This window comes from Mirounga leonina, unplaced genomic scaffold, assembly GCF_011800145.1.
Source record: "Mirounga leonina isolate KUSES-001 unplaced genomic scaffold, KU_Mleo_1.0 Mir_173, whole genome shotgun sequence".
NCBI classification, from domain to species: Eukaryota; Metazoa; Chordata; class Mammalia; order Carnivora; family Phocidae; genus Mirounga; species Mirounga leonina.
In genome coordinates this window covers 63,478,282-63,495,630 of record NW_023270447.1, presented here as the reverse complement: position 1 = coordinate 63,495,630, position 17,349 = coordinate 63,478,282, and the positions used below count along the sequence as shown (strand labels likewise).

General features: G+C 42.0%; 1 protein-coding gene and 1 pseudogene across 2 annotated transcripts in view; both read right to left on the bottom strand.

Moving 5' to 3' along the window:
• The window catches only part of PPT1 (palmitoyl-protein thioesterase 1), a 28,283-nt gene extending 21,083 nt beyond the window's left edge, over window positions 1-7,200 (bottom strand). Inside the window, exons 1-5 of one of the 2 annotated variants that reach the window (XM_035018938.1) lie at window positions 7,053-7,200; window positions 3,000-3,109; window positions 2,656-2,783; window positions 2,034-2,104; window positions 190-292 (exon numbers count right to left, since the gene is read on the bottom strand). In XM_035018938.1, coding sequence (XP_034874829.1) covers window positions 190-292; window positions 2,034-2,104; window positions 2,656-2,783; window positions 3,000-3,109; window positions 7,053-7,176 — 536 coding nt within the window. In that variant the 5' untranslated portion in view covers window positions 7,177-7,200. The remainder of the gene's footprint in view (window positions 1-189; window positions 293-2,033; window positions 2,105-2,655; window positions 2,784-2,999; window positions 3,110-7,052) is intronic. The other variant, XM_035018937.1, reaches the window with a different exon arrangement.
• A 2,999-nt stretch (window positions 7,201-10,199) lies between these two features.
• On the bottom strand, window positions 10,200-10,299 carry LOC118020449 (annotated as a pseudogene).
• Between the last annotated feature and the right edge of the window lie 7,050 nt (window positions 10,300-17,349).

The following is a 17,349-nucleotide window of genomic DNA, read 5'->3' as shown; positions in this document are numbered from 1 at the left end:
TTTTAAAATTAATATTAGAGCAGTTTTAGGCTTATAATATAACTGAGTAGACAGCACAGAGATATTTACGAAAAGCCTCTCATGTGCATATCACCGGCCACTACTCCTGAACTCTCTGCTGGCATGAAAGTCAGCATGATATTTTCATGCAGTGACAGTTCTACATCCTTTTCGGCCAACCATACGTACCGTTCTTGAATAGCTTTGTTGTAAGCCCCAGCATTCAGTGTTTTCCTGATCAGGTCACAGATGTGAGAGCTCTCCCCTGGGCACCGAGGGAGTCCATAAACACCTACAGCAGAAGGCAAAGATCCATTCCTTCAGTAGCGGTGTACTGAATACCTACTATGTGCAAGGCATGGTGAGGAACACAACAAACCAGAGCTAGCCTCTGATCTCATTCATTTATTCCTCAAGAAAATAACATATTGAGAATTCATACCATAGCCAGCTTCCCCCTGGTGCTCCTTTTTCCTGATCATAGTTCCCATTATCTGTATTTATTTATTTACTTGCTTCATTGTCTATTTCTTAGCCCTCACCCCCCAGAACGGAAGTTTCCTGAAGACAGGGACCTTGTCTGTTTTATTTATAGATTTTCAATAAATATTTGTTGACTGAATGAGTGAATGATAAAGTTGTTTTTACCAATTTGCATTTGAATATTACTTGTGTTTTTAAAAAGTATTTTTTGGGGGCGCCTGGGTGGCGCAGTCATTGGGCATCTGCCTTTGGCTCAGGTCATGATCCCAGGGTCCTAGGATGGAGCCCTGTGTCAGGCTTGCTGCTCCGTGGGAAGCCTGCTTCTCCCTCTCCCACACACCCTGCTTGTATTCCCTCTCTGGCTGGGTCTCTCTCTGTCAAATAAATAAATAAATAATTTTTAAAAAAATAAAAAAAAAATAAAAAGTATTTGGGGGGCACCTGAGTGGCTCAGTCAGTTAAGCGTCTGCCTTCGGCTCAGGTCATGATTCCAAGGTCCCGGGATCGAGCCCTGTGTCGGGCTCCCTGCTCAGAAGGGAGTCTGTTTCTCCCTCTCCCTCTGCCCCTCCACCCACTTGTGCTCTCTCTCAAATAAATAAATAACATCTTAAACAAAAAAAAAGTATTTTTCTACTTATTATCTCACTTCATCCTCTGAAAAATTCCCACAAAATGGGAAAGGCCTTCTTTCAGTTTCCCTCATCTGCGAAAGGGATTTAAAGTACCAAATTATTTGCCCATTGGCAGCAGTTAATTGGGTGAATCCAATTTCCTGATTATAAGAAGAATCCTTCTGCTCTTACACTATGCCACCTGATAGCTGTATCCATGAGAACAGAGATAAAAGTTCTATCCCAAAGACGCATCCTTCCCCAAAAGTATATAATTCTGCCTAAACAGAAAGCCTGTTGTTTTTCAAAGGATTTAATTTCTACTGTTAAGTTTACAGACAAAAAAGCTTAGATGCTACTGTTTGCCTGAGTCTAAATTCAATAAGACATCACCAATGTCAGAAAACAGGGAATGCAGGGCACCTGGGTGGCTCAGTCCGTTAAGCGTCTGCCTTCAGATCAGGTCATGATCCCAGGGTCCTGGGATCGAGTCCCACATTGGGGGGGGGTGTCCCTGCTCAGTGGGGAGTCTGCTTCTCCCTCTCCCTCTGACCCTCCCCCAGCTCCGGCACACGCCCGCACGTGCTCTCTCTCTCAAATAAATAAAATCTTTAAAAAAAGAAAGGAAAGTCTGTTGGCCCTTCCTGACTCCTCAACCAGCACCTGCCATGTAGCTGCAACCACCACACCTGCAGGAAATCATGTCAATTAAACCGGAGAGAAGCAGCAGGCAGTCCACTGGTTCACCTGTGATCCTGGCTTCTAGAATCCAGTCTCTTCCTATTTCTTCAATTCTGGCTAGTTTGTTATGAGCTGGAAAGATGGGATTCTCCAAGGATGGCTGCCTTCTTGTACAAATAGAGCTGCTGGAATGTTTTAAAATCAAGTGGTCACATGGATTAGAACAGAGAAAAAAGGAGGCAAAGAGGCCAAAGTTACCTTGATGTTGTCCCCCAACCGAGATCAGATTGATCATGGGAGGTGATGGGCATCTCTGAGCCACTGCCCTCCTGGGGAAAAAAAAAAACGATTATCAGCTCCAGCTGTCAGATAAAAATGTATCATCAACAACCAACTTCGCAGATTAAGCTATTTCATCCTCTGTGAATCCCCAAAGCCATGGAGTGTCAGGATTTCCCCCGATAGGGCCAAATGCAAATCTTTATTCTTTCATAGAAAATAAATTAAGTTCCGGGGCGCCTGAGTGGCTCAGTCGTTAAGTGTCTGCCTTCGGCTCAGTTCCTGATCCCAGGGTCTTGGGATGGAGCCCCACATCGGGCTCCCTGCTCGGCGGGAAGCCTGCTTCTCCCTCTCCCACTCCCCCTGCTTGTGTTCCCTCTCTCGCTATGCCTCTCTCTGTCAAATAAATAAATAAAATCTTTAAAAAAAAAAAAAGAAAGAAAATAAGTTCCATAAAGCTTTTTACATGGAGACATTTTAGAATAGTTTTCCTTCCAAGAATAGACAAAATGCTCAAAAGAATTAGAGGAGTGGATCTACCTGAATATAAGAAAAAAATCAATTCCATGTAAATGGTACGATCGAACAGAAAGGGACTTACAGAAATTGGCCGCCCTGGGAGAATCCCATAGCATTGTAGCCTTGCTGCAATTTAGGATCCTTAGCAAGAATCTGACACACTGTTGTTACTTGGGAATTGACATTCAAGAAGAAGCTGTTCTCCACATCCTGTAAGAGAAGCCACAGAGAAAAGTCGGGATGAAAACCACCAATGGCCCTAAGAGGCCAAACTTATTCAGGTTGGAATCCTCACATAAGCCACTCGAGAGTTAAAGTATCATTGTATGACCCGCTACTAAAAATGCAAGGCAAAGCATTTTAATAGTACATTCTATGAAATCAGTCAGCAAACCTTCAAAGGAACAGAGCTGTGAAGGGCCTTACCTCCGTCAGGGTCTTCCCAATCTCTAAGGATAAGACATAAATTCCTGGTATTTTCTTCTCAACCATTTTTTTAATAGCACCCATGCTTAAGGGATTACAACAGCTGTCTCCTAAACAACAAAGACAATGGCAGATACTCGTGAGCCAAAACATTACACTTTATTTTTAAAAAGTTCTATACTTCAAAAGGGCATTATCAAGAATGTGAAACATACAGAATAGGAGAAAATATTTGCAAAACATATACCTGATAAGGGTTTAATACTCAGGATATACAAAGAACCCCTACAACTCAACAAGAAGTTAATCTAATTTAAAAATGGAAAAAGGACTTGAACAGACCTATCTCCAAAGAAGATCTACAAATGGCCAACAAGCACATGAAAACATGCTCAACATCACTGGCCATTAAGGAAATGCATATCAAAACTATAATGAGATACCACTTCATACTTACTAGGACAGCTTTAATAAAAAAAAAATTAATTAAAAGATGGAAAGTAGCAAGTGTTAGCAAGGATGTGGAGAAATAGAAACCTTGTACATAGCTGGTGGGATTGTAATATGATGCAGCCACTGTGAAAAGTTTGTGGTTCCTCAAAAAATTAAACCTAACAATTACCACATGACCCAGCAATTTCACTTCTACATTTCTACCCAACAGAAATTAAAACATGCCCACACAGAAACCTGTACATCAATGTTCATAGCAGCATTATTTGTAACAGTTAAAGGGTGGAAATGACCCAAATGTCCATCAATGGATGAGTGGGTAAACCGTCTGTAGTATACACACACCGTGGAATATTATTCAGCCATAAAAAAGAATGAAGTACTGACATGCTACAATGTGGATGAACCTAAAAAACATTATTGTACGTGAAATAAGCTAAACACAAAAGGTCACATAATGTATGATTACCTATATACATACACATATATCCAGAATAGGCAAATCTATAGAGACAGAAAGCAGATTGGACATTTCCAGGGGGTGTTGGGAATGGGGAACAGTGTAATTACTTAAGGGGTACTGGAGTTTTCTGGGGCAATGAAAAAGCTTTGAAATTAGAGAGAAGCAGTGGTTGTACAACATTGTGAATCCACTAAATGCCACTGAATTGTATATTTTAATATGGTTAATCATAGGTTATATTTGTTTCACCCCAATTAAAAAGAAAGAACATTTTTTGCTTGGCACATGTTTATCAAATAATAACGAACTTCAAAAGCCCATACAATATAATTAGGACACCGAATTCACAACCGAAAAATAAGCAGAGGTACATATTATGCTCCCTTATCATCTGGAACATTTGGGGTTAATCGACTCAAAAGCACTCAGGAGTCAGACTCGAGGGCTAGGACAGGGAAAGGCAAGTGAAGCGCCTAGGACACCAAATTTGAGGAGGTACTCACTCACAGCCTTGTGCAAGTGCTGACCCTAAACTTCTACAAACTAGACAGTGAGTGCCTTCTTAAATTTTGCACTGTGGGGGCCTCCCTGCCTCACTCTACTCCCAGTCCTGTTTCCTGTTTCTAGGAACCAAAACTAAAAACCGGAAGCGAAGTGACCAGCCACTCAATCAGAGAAATAGGCTGAGGTCATTTACCATTTTGAGCTTAATCATCACATTTCTAACCTGAGAAGAAGCTCAAGAATTCATTTTTAAGGGAAAAGCTAAGGCTTAGAGCACCTTCTTTTTCTCTCATAATTTTTTTTTAAATTAATTAATTAATTTTTTAAAAAAAGATTTTATTTATTTATTTGACAGAGAGATAGAGAGAGAGAACAAGTACACAGAGAGGCAGGCAGAGGGAGAGGGAGAAGTAGGCTCCCCGCTGAGCAGGGAGCCCGATGCGGGGCTCGATCCCAGGACTCTGGGATCATGACCCGAGCTGAAGGCAGCCGCTTAACCGACTGAGCCACCCAGGCGCCCCTCTCTCATAATTTCTTTTAACTCTACTGCGATAGCCCCAGAGCCCAGCACACAGTGCTGAAAAAACTATATTTGCTGACTCTAATTCCTCTGAACAGTTTTAACTCAATCCAATAAGGCTGTCATCCTCATCATGTTATCCAAACTGCCTTGGTTAAGGTCATTAGTGATCTTCAAATTGCTAAATCCAATAACCCATTCTCAGTTGCCCTGCCCATAAAATTCCATACAGCTGATTGCTCCCTTCCTCTAGAATCATTTTTATTGGACTTCCTGGACATTGCACTCTCCTGACGTTCCTCTACCAACACTGTCTCCTCAGCTCCCTTCCACCTCATCTCCTCAACCTCCAAATGTTGGCAGTGCCTCAGGGCTCAATCTTGAGACCTCTTCCCTCCTGTGGACACTCATGCCTATGATCCTGACCAGTTTCATGGCTTTAAATGCCAGCCATATGCTGAAAACTCCCAACTTAAATCTCCAACTCGTATCTCTGTCCTACCTTCTGAACTCCAAATGCCTCTACAACACCTCCTGGATGTCTAACATGCATCTCACATCTAGTAAGTCCCAAAGCAGATTCTTGATCTTCTACCCACCCCAAATTTGCTGGCCCTACAGGCTTCCCCATTTTGGTAGAATGACAACTTCTTCCTTCTACTTGCCCAGCCCCAAACCCATGGAATTGTCCTTGACTTTTTTCTTTCTCTCATCCTGAATCTAATCTGTTAACAGATCCCATTGGCTCTGCCTTCAGAAGATATCCAAACTTTGACCACTTCTCAGCATCTCCCGTTACTATATCGTTTCATGCCACCACCATCTCTTGTTGAAATGGTTGCAATAGCTTCCTAACTTGTCTCCCTGCAAATGTCTGAAACCTCCCTACAATCAATTCTTTTTGGATTTAAGTAGGCTCCCCGCCCAGTGTGGAGCCCAACATGGGACTTGAACTCACGACCTTGAGATATAATATATAGCAATCAGAGTGGTCCTTTTAAAATATAAGTCATGGGCGCCTGGGTGGCTCAGATGGTTAAGCCATCTGCCTTCGGCTCAGGTCATGATCTCAGGGTCCTGTGATCGAGTCCCGCATCAGGCTCCCTGCTCCTTGGGAACCTGCTTCTCCCTCTGCCTCTCTCTCTCGCTCTGTCTCTCATGAATAAATAAATAAAATCTTAAAAAAAAATAAAATAAAATGTAAGTCATATCATGTCACTCATGTGCTCAAAACCCCCCAAGGACTACCCATCTCGAATTCTAGCCAACTCCCTTAGTTGGCCCAACACTGGCACCCCCCCAACCTAAACCCCCATTTTCTTCTCCTTGCTCACTCAGTTCCATCCCCACTGACCTGAATGTTGTTCCTTCAACATAACAGACATACTTCTGCCTCAGGGCCTTTGCATTTACTGTTCCTTCTACCACCATGGCATCTTCCCTCATCCACTTCAGGGCTTTGCACAGATGTCACTTTCTCAGTGACTACTTTCCTGACCTCGCTTATAAAATTGCAAGCCCTACCTCCCATTTCTATCCCCCTCCCTGCTTTATTTTTTTCCATTGAACTTATCACCATTTTACTGAAAACCGATTATACGTTTTACTTATTTCTTTATAGTCTGCCTCTCCCCCTGGAAAGTAAGTTCTGAAAGAGCACAAAGAATTTGGTCTGTTCACTATCTTCAGCATCTAGTAGGTGCTCAGTAACTACGTGTTAAATGCAAAAATGAACTACAGGTGCCTAACACATCTCTATTCAATGTGTCAATGAATAAAAGGCTGGATGCCCGGGTCATGCAGCCACAGCCAGGACTGGCGACCAAGTGCCAGACGCCGCACCCTGACACCACTGTCGTGAGGGTTAAACAAGAACAGCCCGAAATACCCTAACGCAATGCACGGCTCCCTGTGAGCACTCCCCAAAAGACAGTCCCTTCCCCTTCTCCCTTTCCAACGCAAGAGCAGCCCCCCAAATCCTAAGACGTCGGGCCAGCCGAGCGCTGTGCGACCTCGGTCCTCGCCCTACACGCTCGCATTTTGCAGACGCGAGCCCAGGCTGGGAAAGGGAAGGAGTCGCCAAACCCTCCTGACTCTCTTCTCCCTCACTCACCCATCCCATGCCAGATCACCAGCGGCAGCGGCGCGGCCGGGTCGAGATGCCCCAGCGCCCGGGCAGCGCAGGACCCCTGCAGGAGAGCGGCGGCCAAGAGCCACAAGCAGCCGGGCGGCGCCATCTTGACCCAGTCATGTGACCGCGCTCCCCCGGCCTGGGCTCGGCGCTTGCCCGGGCGCACCGCCCGCTCCGCACCTCCTGCCGCCGTCAATCAAAATGAACGTGCGGGTTTATTCAGCGCTTACTGCACATCAGACATCATTCTAAGTGCTTTATAGCAGTGAACGGATTTAATCCTCATAACAACGCTGTATACACGTCTCCCCGTTGTACACGTCTGGACACTGAGGCACTGAGACTTTGGGTAAGGTGCAAAGTTCACAGAGATAGCAAGTTGGTGGGTCCCAAGTTGGTACTGAGCCACAGCACTGAACTACCTGGGAGAGAAAAATGCTCTGTGGAAGGAAGAAAGGAAGGAGGGATTCAGCTCCCTATTAGCAGTGGAAGGGGAGGGATCATTTCCAGCCAGGGATAATAATGACCAGGAGTGGTATTTGTTCTGGATGTTGAAGGAAAATAGGATTTCAGCAGGCGGAGATGAAATGCAGGAGGACTGGAACGAGCCCAGACGGAGAGGTAGAAAAGAATGGTGTGGCAGGGCAGCCAGACTGACAAGAACATCTGTTGGATGTGTAGACCACTGGCACTTTCTGGTTTAATTTCAGAGCTGGATGACTGCAGGAGCCTCTCATTCACCATTTCTCCCTTTTCCATCCTCCCCTCTTTAATCCACTTCATGTTCTGTTGCCTGTTTCATTATCTTAATCCACTTTCATCCTCTCAATTCCCTGTTCAAAAAAAATTTTTTTTCAGAAAATTATCAAAATAGAGAATTTGGTAAGTAAATTAGGATGTATCCACTATACAATGGAGTATTATGAAGTGAGTTTTATAAAGGATAAGGTAGATTTTTATATAGCTACATGAAAAATGTCCTCAAGGGCGCTTGGGTGGCTCAGTCCCTTAAGCGCCTGTGTTTGGCTCACGTCATGATCCCAGGGATTGAGCCCTGCTGCATCAGGCTCCCTAGTCAGCAGGGAGTCTGCTTCTCCCTCTGCCCCTCCCCCTGCTCGTACGCGCTCTCTCTCGAAAAAAAATAAATAAATAAAATCTTTCTTAAAAAAAGAAGAGGGGCGCCTGGGTGGCTCGGTCGTTAAGCGTCTGCCTTCGGCTCAGTTCATGATCCCGGGGTCCTGGGATCGAGCCCCGCATCGGGCTCCCTGCTCAGCGGGAAGCCTGCTTCTCTCTCTCCCACTCCCCCTGCCTGTGTTCCCTCTCTCGCTCTGTCTCTCTCTGTCAAATAAATAAATAAAATCTTAAAAAAAAAAAAAAAAGAAGAAAAATGTCCTCAGTATATTGTAAAGGAAAAGCTGGTTATACACCAATCTGAAGCCCTTTTAACTGATGCTGTTGGGCCTGATGGTTAGTTGTTACTTGAAAAAAAAATCAATCAAAATTCAGAATTTTAAAACATTATACAGGGCGCCTGGGTGGCTCGGTTGGTTAAGCGACTGCCTTCGGCTCAGGTCATGATCCTGGAGTCCCGGGATCGAGTCCCGCATCTGGCTCACTGCTCGGCGGGGAGTCTGCTTCTCCCTCTGACCCTCCCCCTTCTCATGTGCTCTCTCTCAAATAAATAAATAAAATCTTAAAAAAAAAAACACAAAACATTATACAGCATACAGTTTTGTTTATTTTAAGGAAAGTAAGTTTATGGGCGCCTGGGTGGCTCAGTGGGTTGAGCGTCTGCCTTCGGCTCAGGTCATGATCCTGGTATCCTAGGATCGATCCTGCATCAAGCTCCCTGCTCACCTGGGAGCCTGCCTCTCCTTCTCCCTCTGCCTTCCCTCCCCCCACTCCCGCTTGTGCTCTCTGGCTCTATCTCTCTGTCAAATAAATAAATGAAATCTTTAAAAAAAAAAAAGAAAAGTGAGTTTATGGTATATTATAAGCCACTCTGTTTTCTTTAAACTTAAGACTCGTAAATGTAAATTGCTTCATCAATCTTTTGAGATAGCCTCAGGCTTTTCCTGTGATTATGCGGCCAGTGGTTGAAGTGTTTCTTAGAGTGATCTGTACTTCTTGCCTTTAACAAATCACCCATAATTTCTTTAAATGTTTCTTTAAAGTGGAGCAGTAACTGGAAGGCACTTGTGAAGCAATCTGAATGCAAAGTTCTAGATGTATTTCTTCCAGTCACAGAATTCTCATCTATACCGAATTTAACAAGTTTTTAGCAATTTGGTTTTAACAAGCCTTTCCAAAGCATTCAACTTAGTTTTCATAGAAACATCTTTCTTTATGCTCACATATTATAAATTTTCCAAAATTTAATTAAATTACAATAGCAAATTTCACTGACATAAGAAAGTGGAATAAACCCAACTGACATTTGGTAGTCAGGTAGCTCAACTGGCGAGAACAGAACTACCCAAAAGCTTTCAAAAATAGCCTCCTAACCATGTTTAGCATGCTGTGGGCATTGGTAACTACACTTTAAAGTTTTTGTTTTAATTTCTCCAACCAATGGGGGGCTTGAACTCATGACCCTGAGATCAGGCATTGCATGCTCCACTGATTGAGCCAGCCTGGCGCCCCTTTTTTAGAATTGGGAGAATAGGCTAAATAGGAACGAAAAAAGTTACTATTTATTTTTGCAAAAAGTATATATGTTGTGGTGATGGTTGTACCACTCTATATTTACTAAAAATCATTGGATCATACACATGAAATGGGTGAATTTTATTGTATGTAAAATCTACCAGAATAAAGCTGTTCTTAAAACATCTATGTATTCACGTATTTCTAGATTTTCACCAAATTTCTAATTTTCACTGAATGACTAAAGCACTGACAAAAAACCCCAGAATTTTCACTATTCACTTCTTCTTTTTTAAAGATTTTATTTATCTGTCAGGGAGAGAGAGAGATCACAAGCAGGGGGAGTGACAGACAGAGGGAGAAGCAGGCTCCCCACTGAGCAAGGAGCTTGATGCGGGACTCCATCCCAGGACCCTGAGATCATGACCTGAGCCGAAGGCAAACACTTAACCAACTGAGCCACCCAGGCGTCCCCACTTTTTTTTTTTTTTGGAACACTTCACCAATCTGCGAGTCATCCTTGCGTAGGGGCCATGTTATCTCCTCCGTTTTGTTCCAATTTTATTATATGTACTGCTTTTACTTTTTTTTTTAAAGATTTATTTATTTATTTATTTATTTGAGAGAGAGGGAGAGAACACACGTGCATGCAAGCAGGGGAAGGGGCAGAGGGAGGAGAAGAAGAGAAGCAGACTCTGGACTGAGTGTACTGATCATGGAGCCTGACTCAGAGCTCCATGTCACGACTGAGATCATGACCTGAGCTGAAACCAAGAGTCAGCGGTCGCTTAACCAACTGAGCTATCCAGATGCCCCGCCACTTTTTATTTTTTATACTTTCGTATGGTTTGCATTTTTACAACAAAAGATACATAATGTTTATTTTATTTTTCCCCAGGCTTTTTTCCCCCCAGTTTTACTGATATAATTGACATACAACATTGTATTAGCTTAAGGTGTACAACATTATGATTTGATATATGTATAGATACACAACTTTTTATAATCAGAAAAATTTAAGATATACATATATCAAATGTATAATGAACAAATGTATAATGTATATATACATTAAAAATTATTGTACTTTTTGTTTAAGATAATGAAATAAAGCTTCCTTATAGACTCTGCTTCTTTCAATACCTAAGAAAGTTAAAATTTCATCCACAACAAACAAAGGGTCACAACTCAGTATCTTAAATGTCAACAAGTGGCAGTCAAGGAAAGAAATAGAAGATTCTGGTCTGGAGTAAGTCAAGGCTTCCAATCCTGCCTCCATTCTATCAAAATTCATGTTGTTGGGTTCACAAAATCCTGGGAATTAACACATACATATGCACATATACCCAAGAGAAAGGAGAATTAAGAGGTTTCTTTATCTTCAACCTCTTCTCTCTGGAAAAGTAAAAATGACAATTGGGGAGAAGGTGAAGTGAGAAGTGGAGAATAGGTTAGGTGTTTTAGGTGGCTGTGAAGACTCCAGGAAAACATACTAAATGGGGGGAGGTTTCAAGGATTGAGACTCTTTTGTATCGGAATGAAAGACCACAACCCCGAGAAGAGTGAATCCTGAAATAGACTCCTAAAACTTCAGAAGACGTGGGGGAATGTGTGTATTCTAACAAAGGCTGCATACCACTTCCCTTGAGTTCTGCCCTCCTCTCTTTCAGACAAGCTTATAAATCATAGAAAAAGTGCGTACAGCATTAAATAACAACCTTCAAGCTGCAGTTCATTAGGAAAACCAAGTCCATTTCAGATAAAGAGGGAAGGAATTCAGGAGGCAAGTAGAGAAACAGAAAACATTCCCCCCAAGTGCTTTGAGCACTAGAATAACCTAAAAAGAAAATGAGCTCAGCAGACTAAGAACTCAAAAATGAGATAAACTGAAAGAGATGAATAGGGAAATTACACATCTTATAAAACAAAGACCAAAGTAATATCATTTTAGAGCTAATAAATACATCAAAACCACAAGGAGAAGAGTAGACATGGCTGGAAATGGAATTATTGATGTGGAAAGAAGGCTTGAAATAATCACAATAAAGGCAAATGAAAACCACAAAGAGATTAAAACAATCACCCCCAACCCAAGCATTTTTTAATCAAATAGTTCGAAGTATCCATGTAGAAAATACCAACAGAGTTCTTACTTCCTCTGGATTTGGTTTTAAGAGGAACCATTTAGGGGCGCCTGGGTGGCTCAGTCATTAAGCGTCTGCCTTTGGCTCGGGTCATGATCTCAGGGTCCTGGGATCGAGCCCCGCATCGAGCCCCGCATCGAGCCCCGCATCGAGCCCCGCATCGAGCCCCGCATCGGGCTCCCTGCTCGGCGGGAAGCCTGCTTCTCCCTCTCCCACTCCCCCTGCTTGTGTTTCCTCTCTCGCTGTGTCTCTCTCTGGCAAATACATAAATCTTAAAAAAAAAAAAAAAAGAGGAATCATTTGGTGAGAGACAACTAAGATTCTTTCAATTTAAGTCAATGCCAAGTTGTTATTTTAATAAACAGCCTCTGAAGCTTATTAATACTGTAACAGTAAGTGAGAACTTGCAGAGCCTGAATTTCAGTGTGACTTCAAAGAGTACTGAAAGTTAGTAAGATACATATCTATTCCCAGAATAGACAAGGAACAGTGAGAACACGGAGTAGTACCTGAATGCTCATAGGTTTCAGTTGTGTTTTGTTATTATTATGGGCTTATTTTTTTTGCACACTAGAAATGAAACTGCTTTATATAAATGAAATTTTTAAATTAAATTGCTGGCAATTAAAAACATATCATGCTTATTAATAATCCAGAGTTAGATGTCTACTGGCTTTTAAATAAAATGAACAGAGATTTCACCAAGTGACCACTTACAATGAATACTTTCAGACTGAGAAACAATATTTCCTGAGCCATAAAAAAAATCATGATACCATTACCTAGTGGCAGCAATGGATAAAAGTAATACCAAAATTTCTTAGTTTGGGGGGGCACTTGGCTGGCTCAGTCACTAGAGCATGCAACTCTTGATCTTGGGGTTGTGAGTTTGAGCCCCACAATGGGTGCAGAGATTACTTAATGTAAAATCTTTAAAAAAAAAAAAAAAGAAAAAGATTTCTTGGTCTGTTAACTATTGGGAGCTACAAAAATGATTAATAAAAGTGAAAAAGTTATATTAGACATGCCATCTACGTTAAAAAACTTTTGAGAAAAATGCTTTCTTCTTGCCCAATGGAAAAGAGTATCATCCCTTTTTTTGTAACATTGAGACAACTTTTAAAGCTTTTGATATTTTTTGTCATATATAAACACACACAGTGTTTAAATTTTAAGAAGGACATGAAAAAGAAAATAAGGTCTCTCTTCCTCCCCATTTCTTATTAGGTCTCACTCCCTACAGGCAATTCTGTTAGCATTTCTGCGGTTTTGTTTTCTTGATATCTATCATGATTTCTTCAATCGATATTATTTGTTGGTTTGTTGATTTTAAACTGTATCTCTCCGCAGTAAAAGATAAATTAACAAATTTCCCCTTCTTTCTACTTCTCCTCTGCACCTCTAAATTTTTAATTATTGTAAATAGTTATAACATTTATAGCATGCGCACAAGCAGTGGGAGCATGCGCACAAGCAGGGGGAGCGGGAGAGGGGGAAGCAGGCTCCCCGCTGAGCAGGGAGCCGGATGTGGGGCTTGATCCCAGGACCCTGAGATCATGACCTGAGCCAAAGGCAGATGCTTAACTGACTGAGCCACCCAGGTGCCCTAACATTTATATTATTTTTGTGACTAAATTAGATACTAAATTAATTTGTATATAGATCAACTAAAAATTAAAAACTAAAACCCAACACTTACCATATTATAATTTTATAAATATTAACTATAGAATCAAGTAGTATGATTAGACCTTAGTGATGAAAATATATTCCTAGGTCATTAAAATTTTGCAACTCAAAAGGGAGGCTTCCATGTATCAGGATCTTATGGATCTTTTATTTTTTCCCAAGCTTTTTTTTTCCCTCAAGCTTTTTTAACTTTGGTCTTATACTTCTATTACTTAAATTCCCCGTGGTCTTCTTTGTTAGATTCCATTTACATTTTGCTGGAGTATATCTATTGATGTGAAATGTTGGCAGGTTCGGGAGCAAATGGTCAAGAAAAAATTCTTGAGACATCTTCAGTGCAAAAAAGGTGGTTTAATGAAGCATGGGGACAGGACCTGTGGGCAAAAGAGAGCTGCACTGGGATTGTGAGGAGTGACTGATTATGTACTTTTAAGTTGGGAGCACATTAGGGATAGTGTAAATCTCTAAGGAATTTGGAAACAAGGTTTCTAGGACCTTGAGCGGCTAGCTGTTGTTAGGAAAAGGTCATTTATGACTGTCTAGTAAAACTTTAGTCATGAGACCCTTCAGGGTATATCAGGGGGGCCATATGCGGAGAATGATTGCTAACATATATCTTGGGGGTAGAGATAAAGGAAATTTCCAAGGGGATTTTCACAGGATCCTGGAGGTCAGGCTAATGTCCAAGCTAAGGTTGCCTTTTGCCTCTAGCCAAGTATTAACATTGAGGCAGTTGAGCCCCTTGAGGAAGGTCACTCTGCCTGTCTCAAGGACTTGTCAAAGGGCTACAAGATGTAAGGAAATCTAATTTTTTTCTACATTTCTTTTGCCTTTGTTCTCCGCATCATCTATGAGTAAATTTTTTTTCACAGCATTTGATATTAAGCATTTTGAGTTCCTACATATTTCTTATTTTCTCTCACATTCAATTGGCAGTTTGGCTAGGTATAGAATTCTGAAAAAGTTTATCTCCTTGACCCGACTTCAGACTCCTTTGCCGTTCTTGGGATCTGTCCTCAGCCTGCACAGTCCAGTTTTAGCAAGAATCCTGCTAAGTCAGTTTGGTAAGAATTCCATTGATATCTTTTTTTTTAATTCCATTGATACCTGATCACCTTTGATATTTGATCAAGTTCCTCATTCCACACTCTTGTTGTCTAAAGAATCCGGTTAGACAAGTTTATCAAGAATCCCCCTACCCTCAGGGCACGTGGCCGGCTCAGTCAGTACAACTTGCAACTCTTGATCTCAGGGTAGTTTGAGCCCCATGTCGGGTAATAGAGATTACTTAAAAATAAAATCTTAAGGGCGCCTGGGTGGCTCAGTTGGTTAAGCGACTGCCTTTGGCTCAGGTCATGATCCTGGAGTCCCGGGATCGAGTCCCACATCGGGCTTCCTGCTCAGCAGGGAGTCTGCTTCTCCCTCTGACCCTCCTCCCTCTCATGCTCTCTCTCATTCTCTCTCTTGCAAATAAATAAAATCTTAAAAAACAAACAAACAAATAAATAAATAAATAAAATAAAAAGACTAAAGAATCCCCTGAGTCCCCTTGCTGTGCAGCTGTCTTTGCTGCATTTGGAGTTGAGTTTGTCTTACGGAAGCCTCTTTGCTCTATTGCAATAGTACTGAATAAAATCTATCTTTGCTGCCTTTAACTACTGTCTGGCTCTCTTTCTTGACAACTCTGGGTTCAAATAGTTTTTCCCTCACAACTTTGAAGACATTCATTACTAACGATGACAAGTCTCACTCCTTTACAGAGAACTTGTTTTGTTTGCTTGCTTCCCCCCCCCCCCCTTTTTGGACGCCTGGTTGCCTACTCATATCCCTATAGAGAGAGCTAGCCTGAGTTTCCTCTGCCTGTGTGTTTTTTCAATAGACCTATCCCTTAACCTTGAACTCTACGTGAACAGGAGGTATGCATCATATCATCAGGCAGACTTCTTCGTAGGTTGCCTGGGGAGTAGGCAGGTTGTCCAGTGACATGACTGACTCCATCATGAGGGTGGAGTACACTGCATGAATCATCCCTGAATAAAGCCGTCGTTACCCCACCCACACTACCTTTTATGCAGAACTGATCTGCTTTTTGTCAGGCTAAATATTCTGTCCAGGAGCCTGCTCTAGGTAAATCCTCACTGTCTTCAGAAAGCATCTATGCTGTGATTAGCAGACAAACCTTTAAAAGGAAGCAGTGGGTTCTTCCTCTGGTGGATTGTCTTCCTTTGCCAGATTGTCGGTTGGAAATTCACCCTCCTCTGTGCTATTCCACATCACAAGGACTGGAAATTTGGGATCTGCATTTTCCCAAATCCCTTCTCAGTGGAGTTCAGGTTAGTGCCAGTCAATGAAAGGCATTCAGAAGAGATATGGGTAGAAAACAAGAAGCAGAAACCATGCATTATTCTTCCTCAGGCAGCAGCAAGAAAATAGGTTTTGCAGTGGCTTCCAGGTAATTTCCCACAAACTGCCCACCTAAAACTTCTAGTGGCAAGTCTGAGAGCAAAGGATGACTTTCTCTGACTTTGAATCCTCCAGTTCTTCTAATGGTTTGGTAAAACAGCTATTTTCCTGAAATAAATTCCTTCCTGCTTAAAATATCTAGAGTAGTTTCAGTTTCCCTGACTGATCCCCAACTGACACAATGACCAAGACAAGGAAAGCTGGGAAGATAAGCCTACTTTCAGACAAAATTGGCTGGAGAAAGTCCCATGCTGTGAAGGCAGGAGGTGGCCACTCTGAGAAGAGACAAGAGCCATGTCACTAGAGCTCACACAAAGAACAAAGGGCCAATAGCCCTTAAAGGAAAAGGTGACTGGGAGGGTGGGGGCTTTTAGACTGTGAGGACACAATTTTCTTTGTTTACTACTGTATCCCTAGTGCATGGCATGTGCTTGATACAAAATTAGTGCATGAACATGTTTAATAAATGAATAACCCAGTAGAGGACTGCACCTGTCTTTTGTGCTTCAGTTAGGATGCTTTTGGTTGGAAAATCCAACTTGAACTGGCTTGAGCAATTAAGGAAATACATTATTCCACATACCTGAAAAATTTTTAGAGCTATGCTGTAACTTGATACTAGAACTTCAGGCAAGGCTTTTCCCAACAGCTCAACAAAGATCTAATTTCATTTCATCCCTTAGTCTCTGCCTTCTAAAATGTTGGCTTCATTAAAACTAACTTCTTTTGGGGGTGCCTGGCTGCCTCCATCAGTAGAGCATGCGACTTGATCTCAGGGTCATGAGTTCAAGCCCATGTTGTATATAGAGAGTACCTTAAAAAAAATACTTTTTTAAAAACAACGACAACAACAAAAACCCTGACTTCTTTTGTCGTTCCAACACTGATGCCTATACTTTCACGGTTACACACTTTCTCTTTCATGTCTTGTAGAAAACAGGGTATCTTTGGTCTAGCATTCCTAAAAAGCATAGATTGGATCGTATTAGATCACATACCCACTCCTGGACCTATCGCTGTGGCTAAGTATTTACTGATAATGCTCCACTCACGAGTCAGAGTCAGCTTCCTTGGTCAAAATGAATGCTATGAAGGGAGGCAAAAAAAATGTTTTCTATTCTTAACATCTGGTCTACTGTGTTGCCAGTTCTTGGGAGACCCTCATCTCTTGTATAGCTGGGGCTGGGCACAGGAACTACTTGCATGGGGAGTCACTGGGTAGATGGAGACTCCACAATGGATGAGACATATCCAAATGACTCCACTTAGTGGGAGAGGAGCCTGTCTATCTCAACAACAAGCCCCAGCCATTTTCCAGGCAAAGATGTTCATTCTCT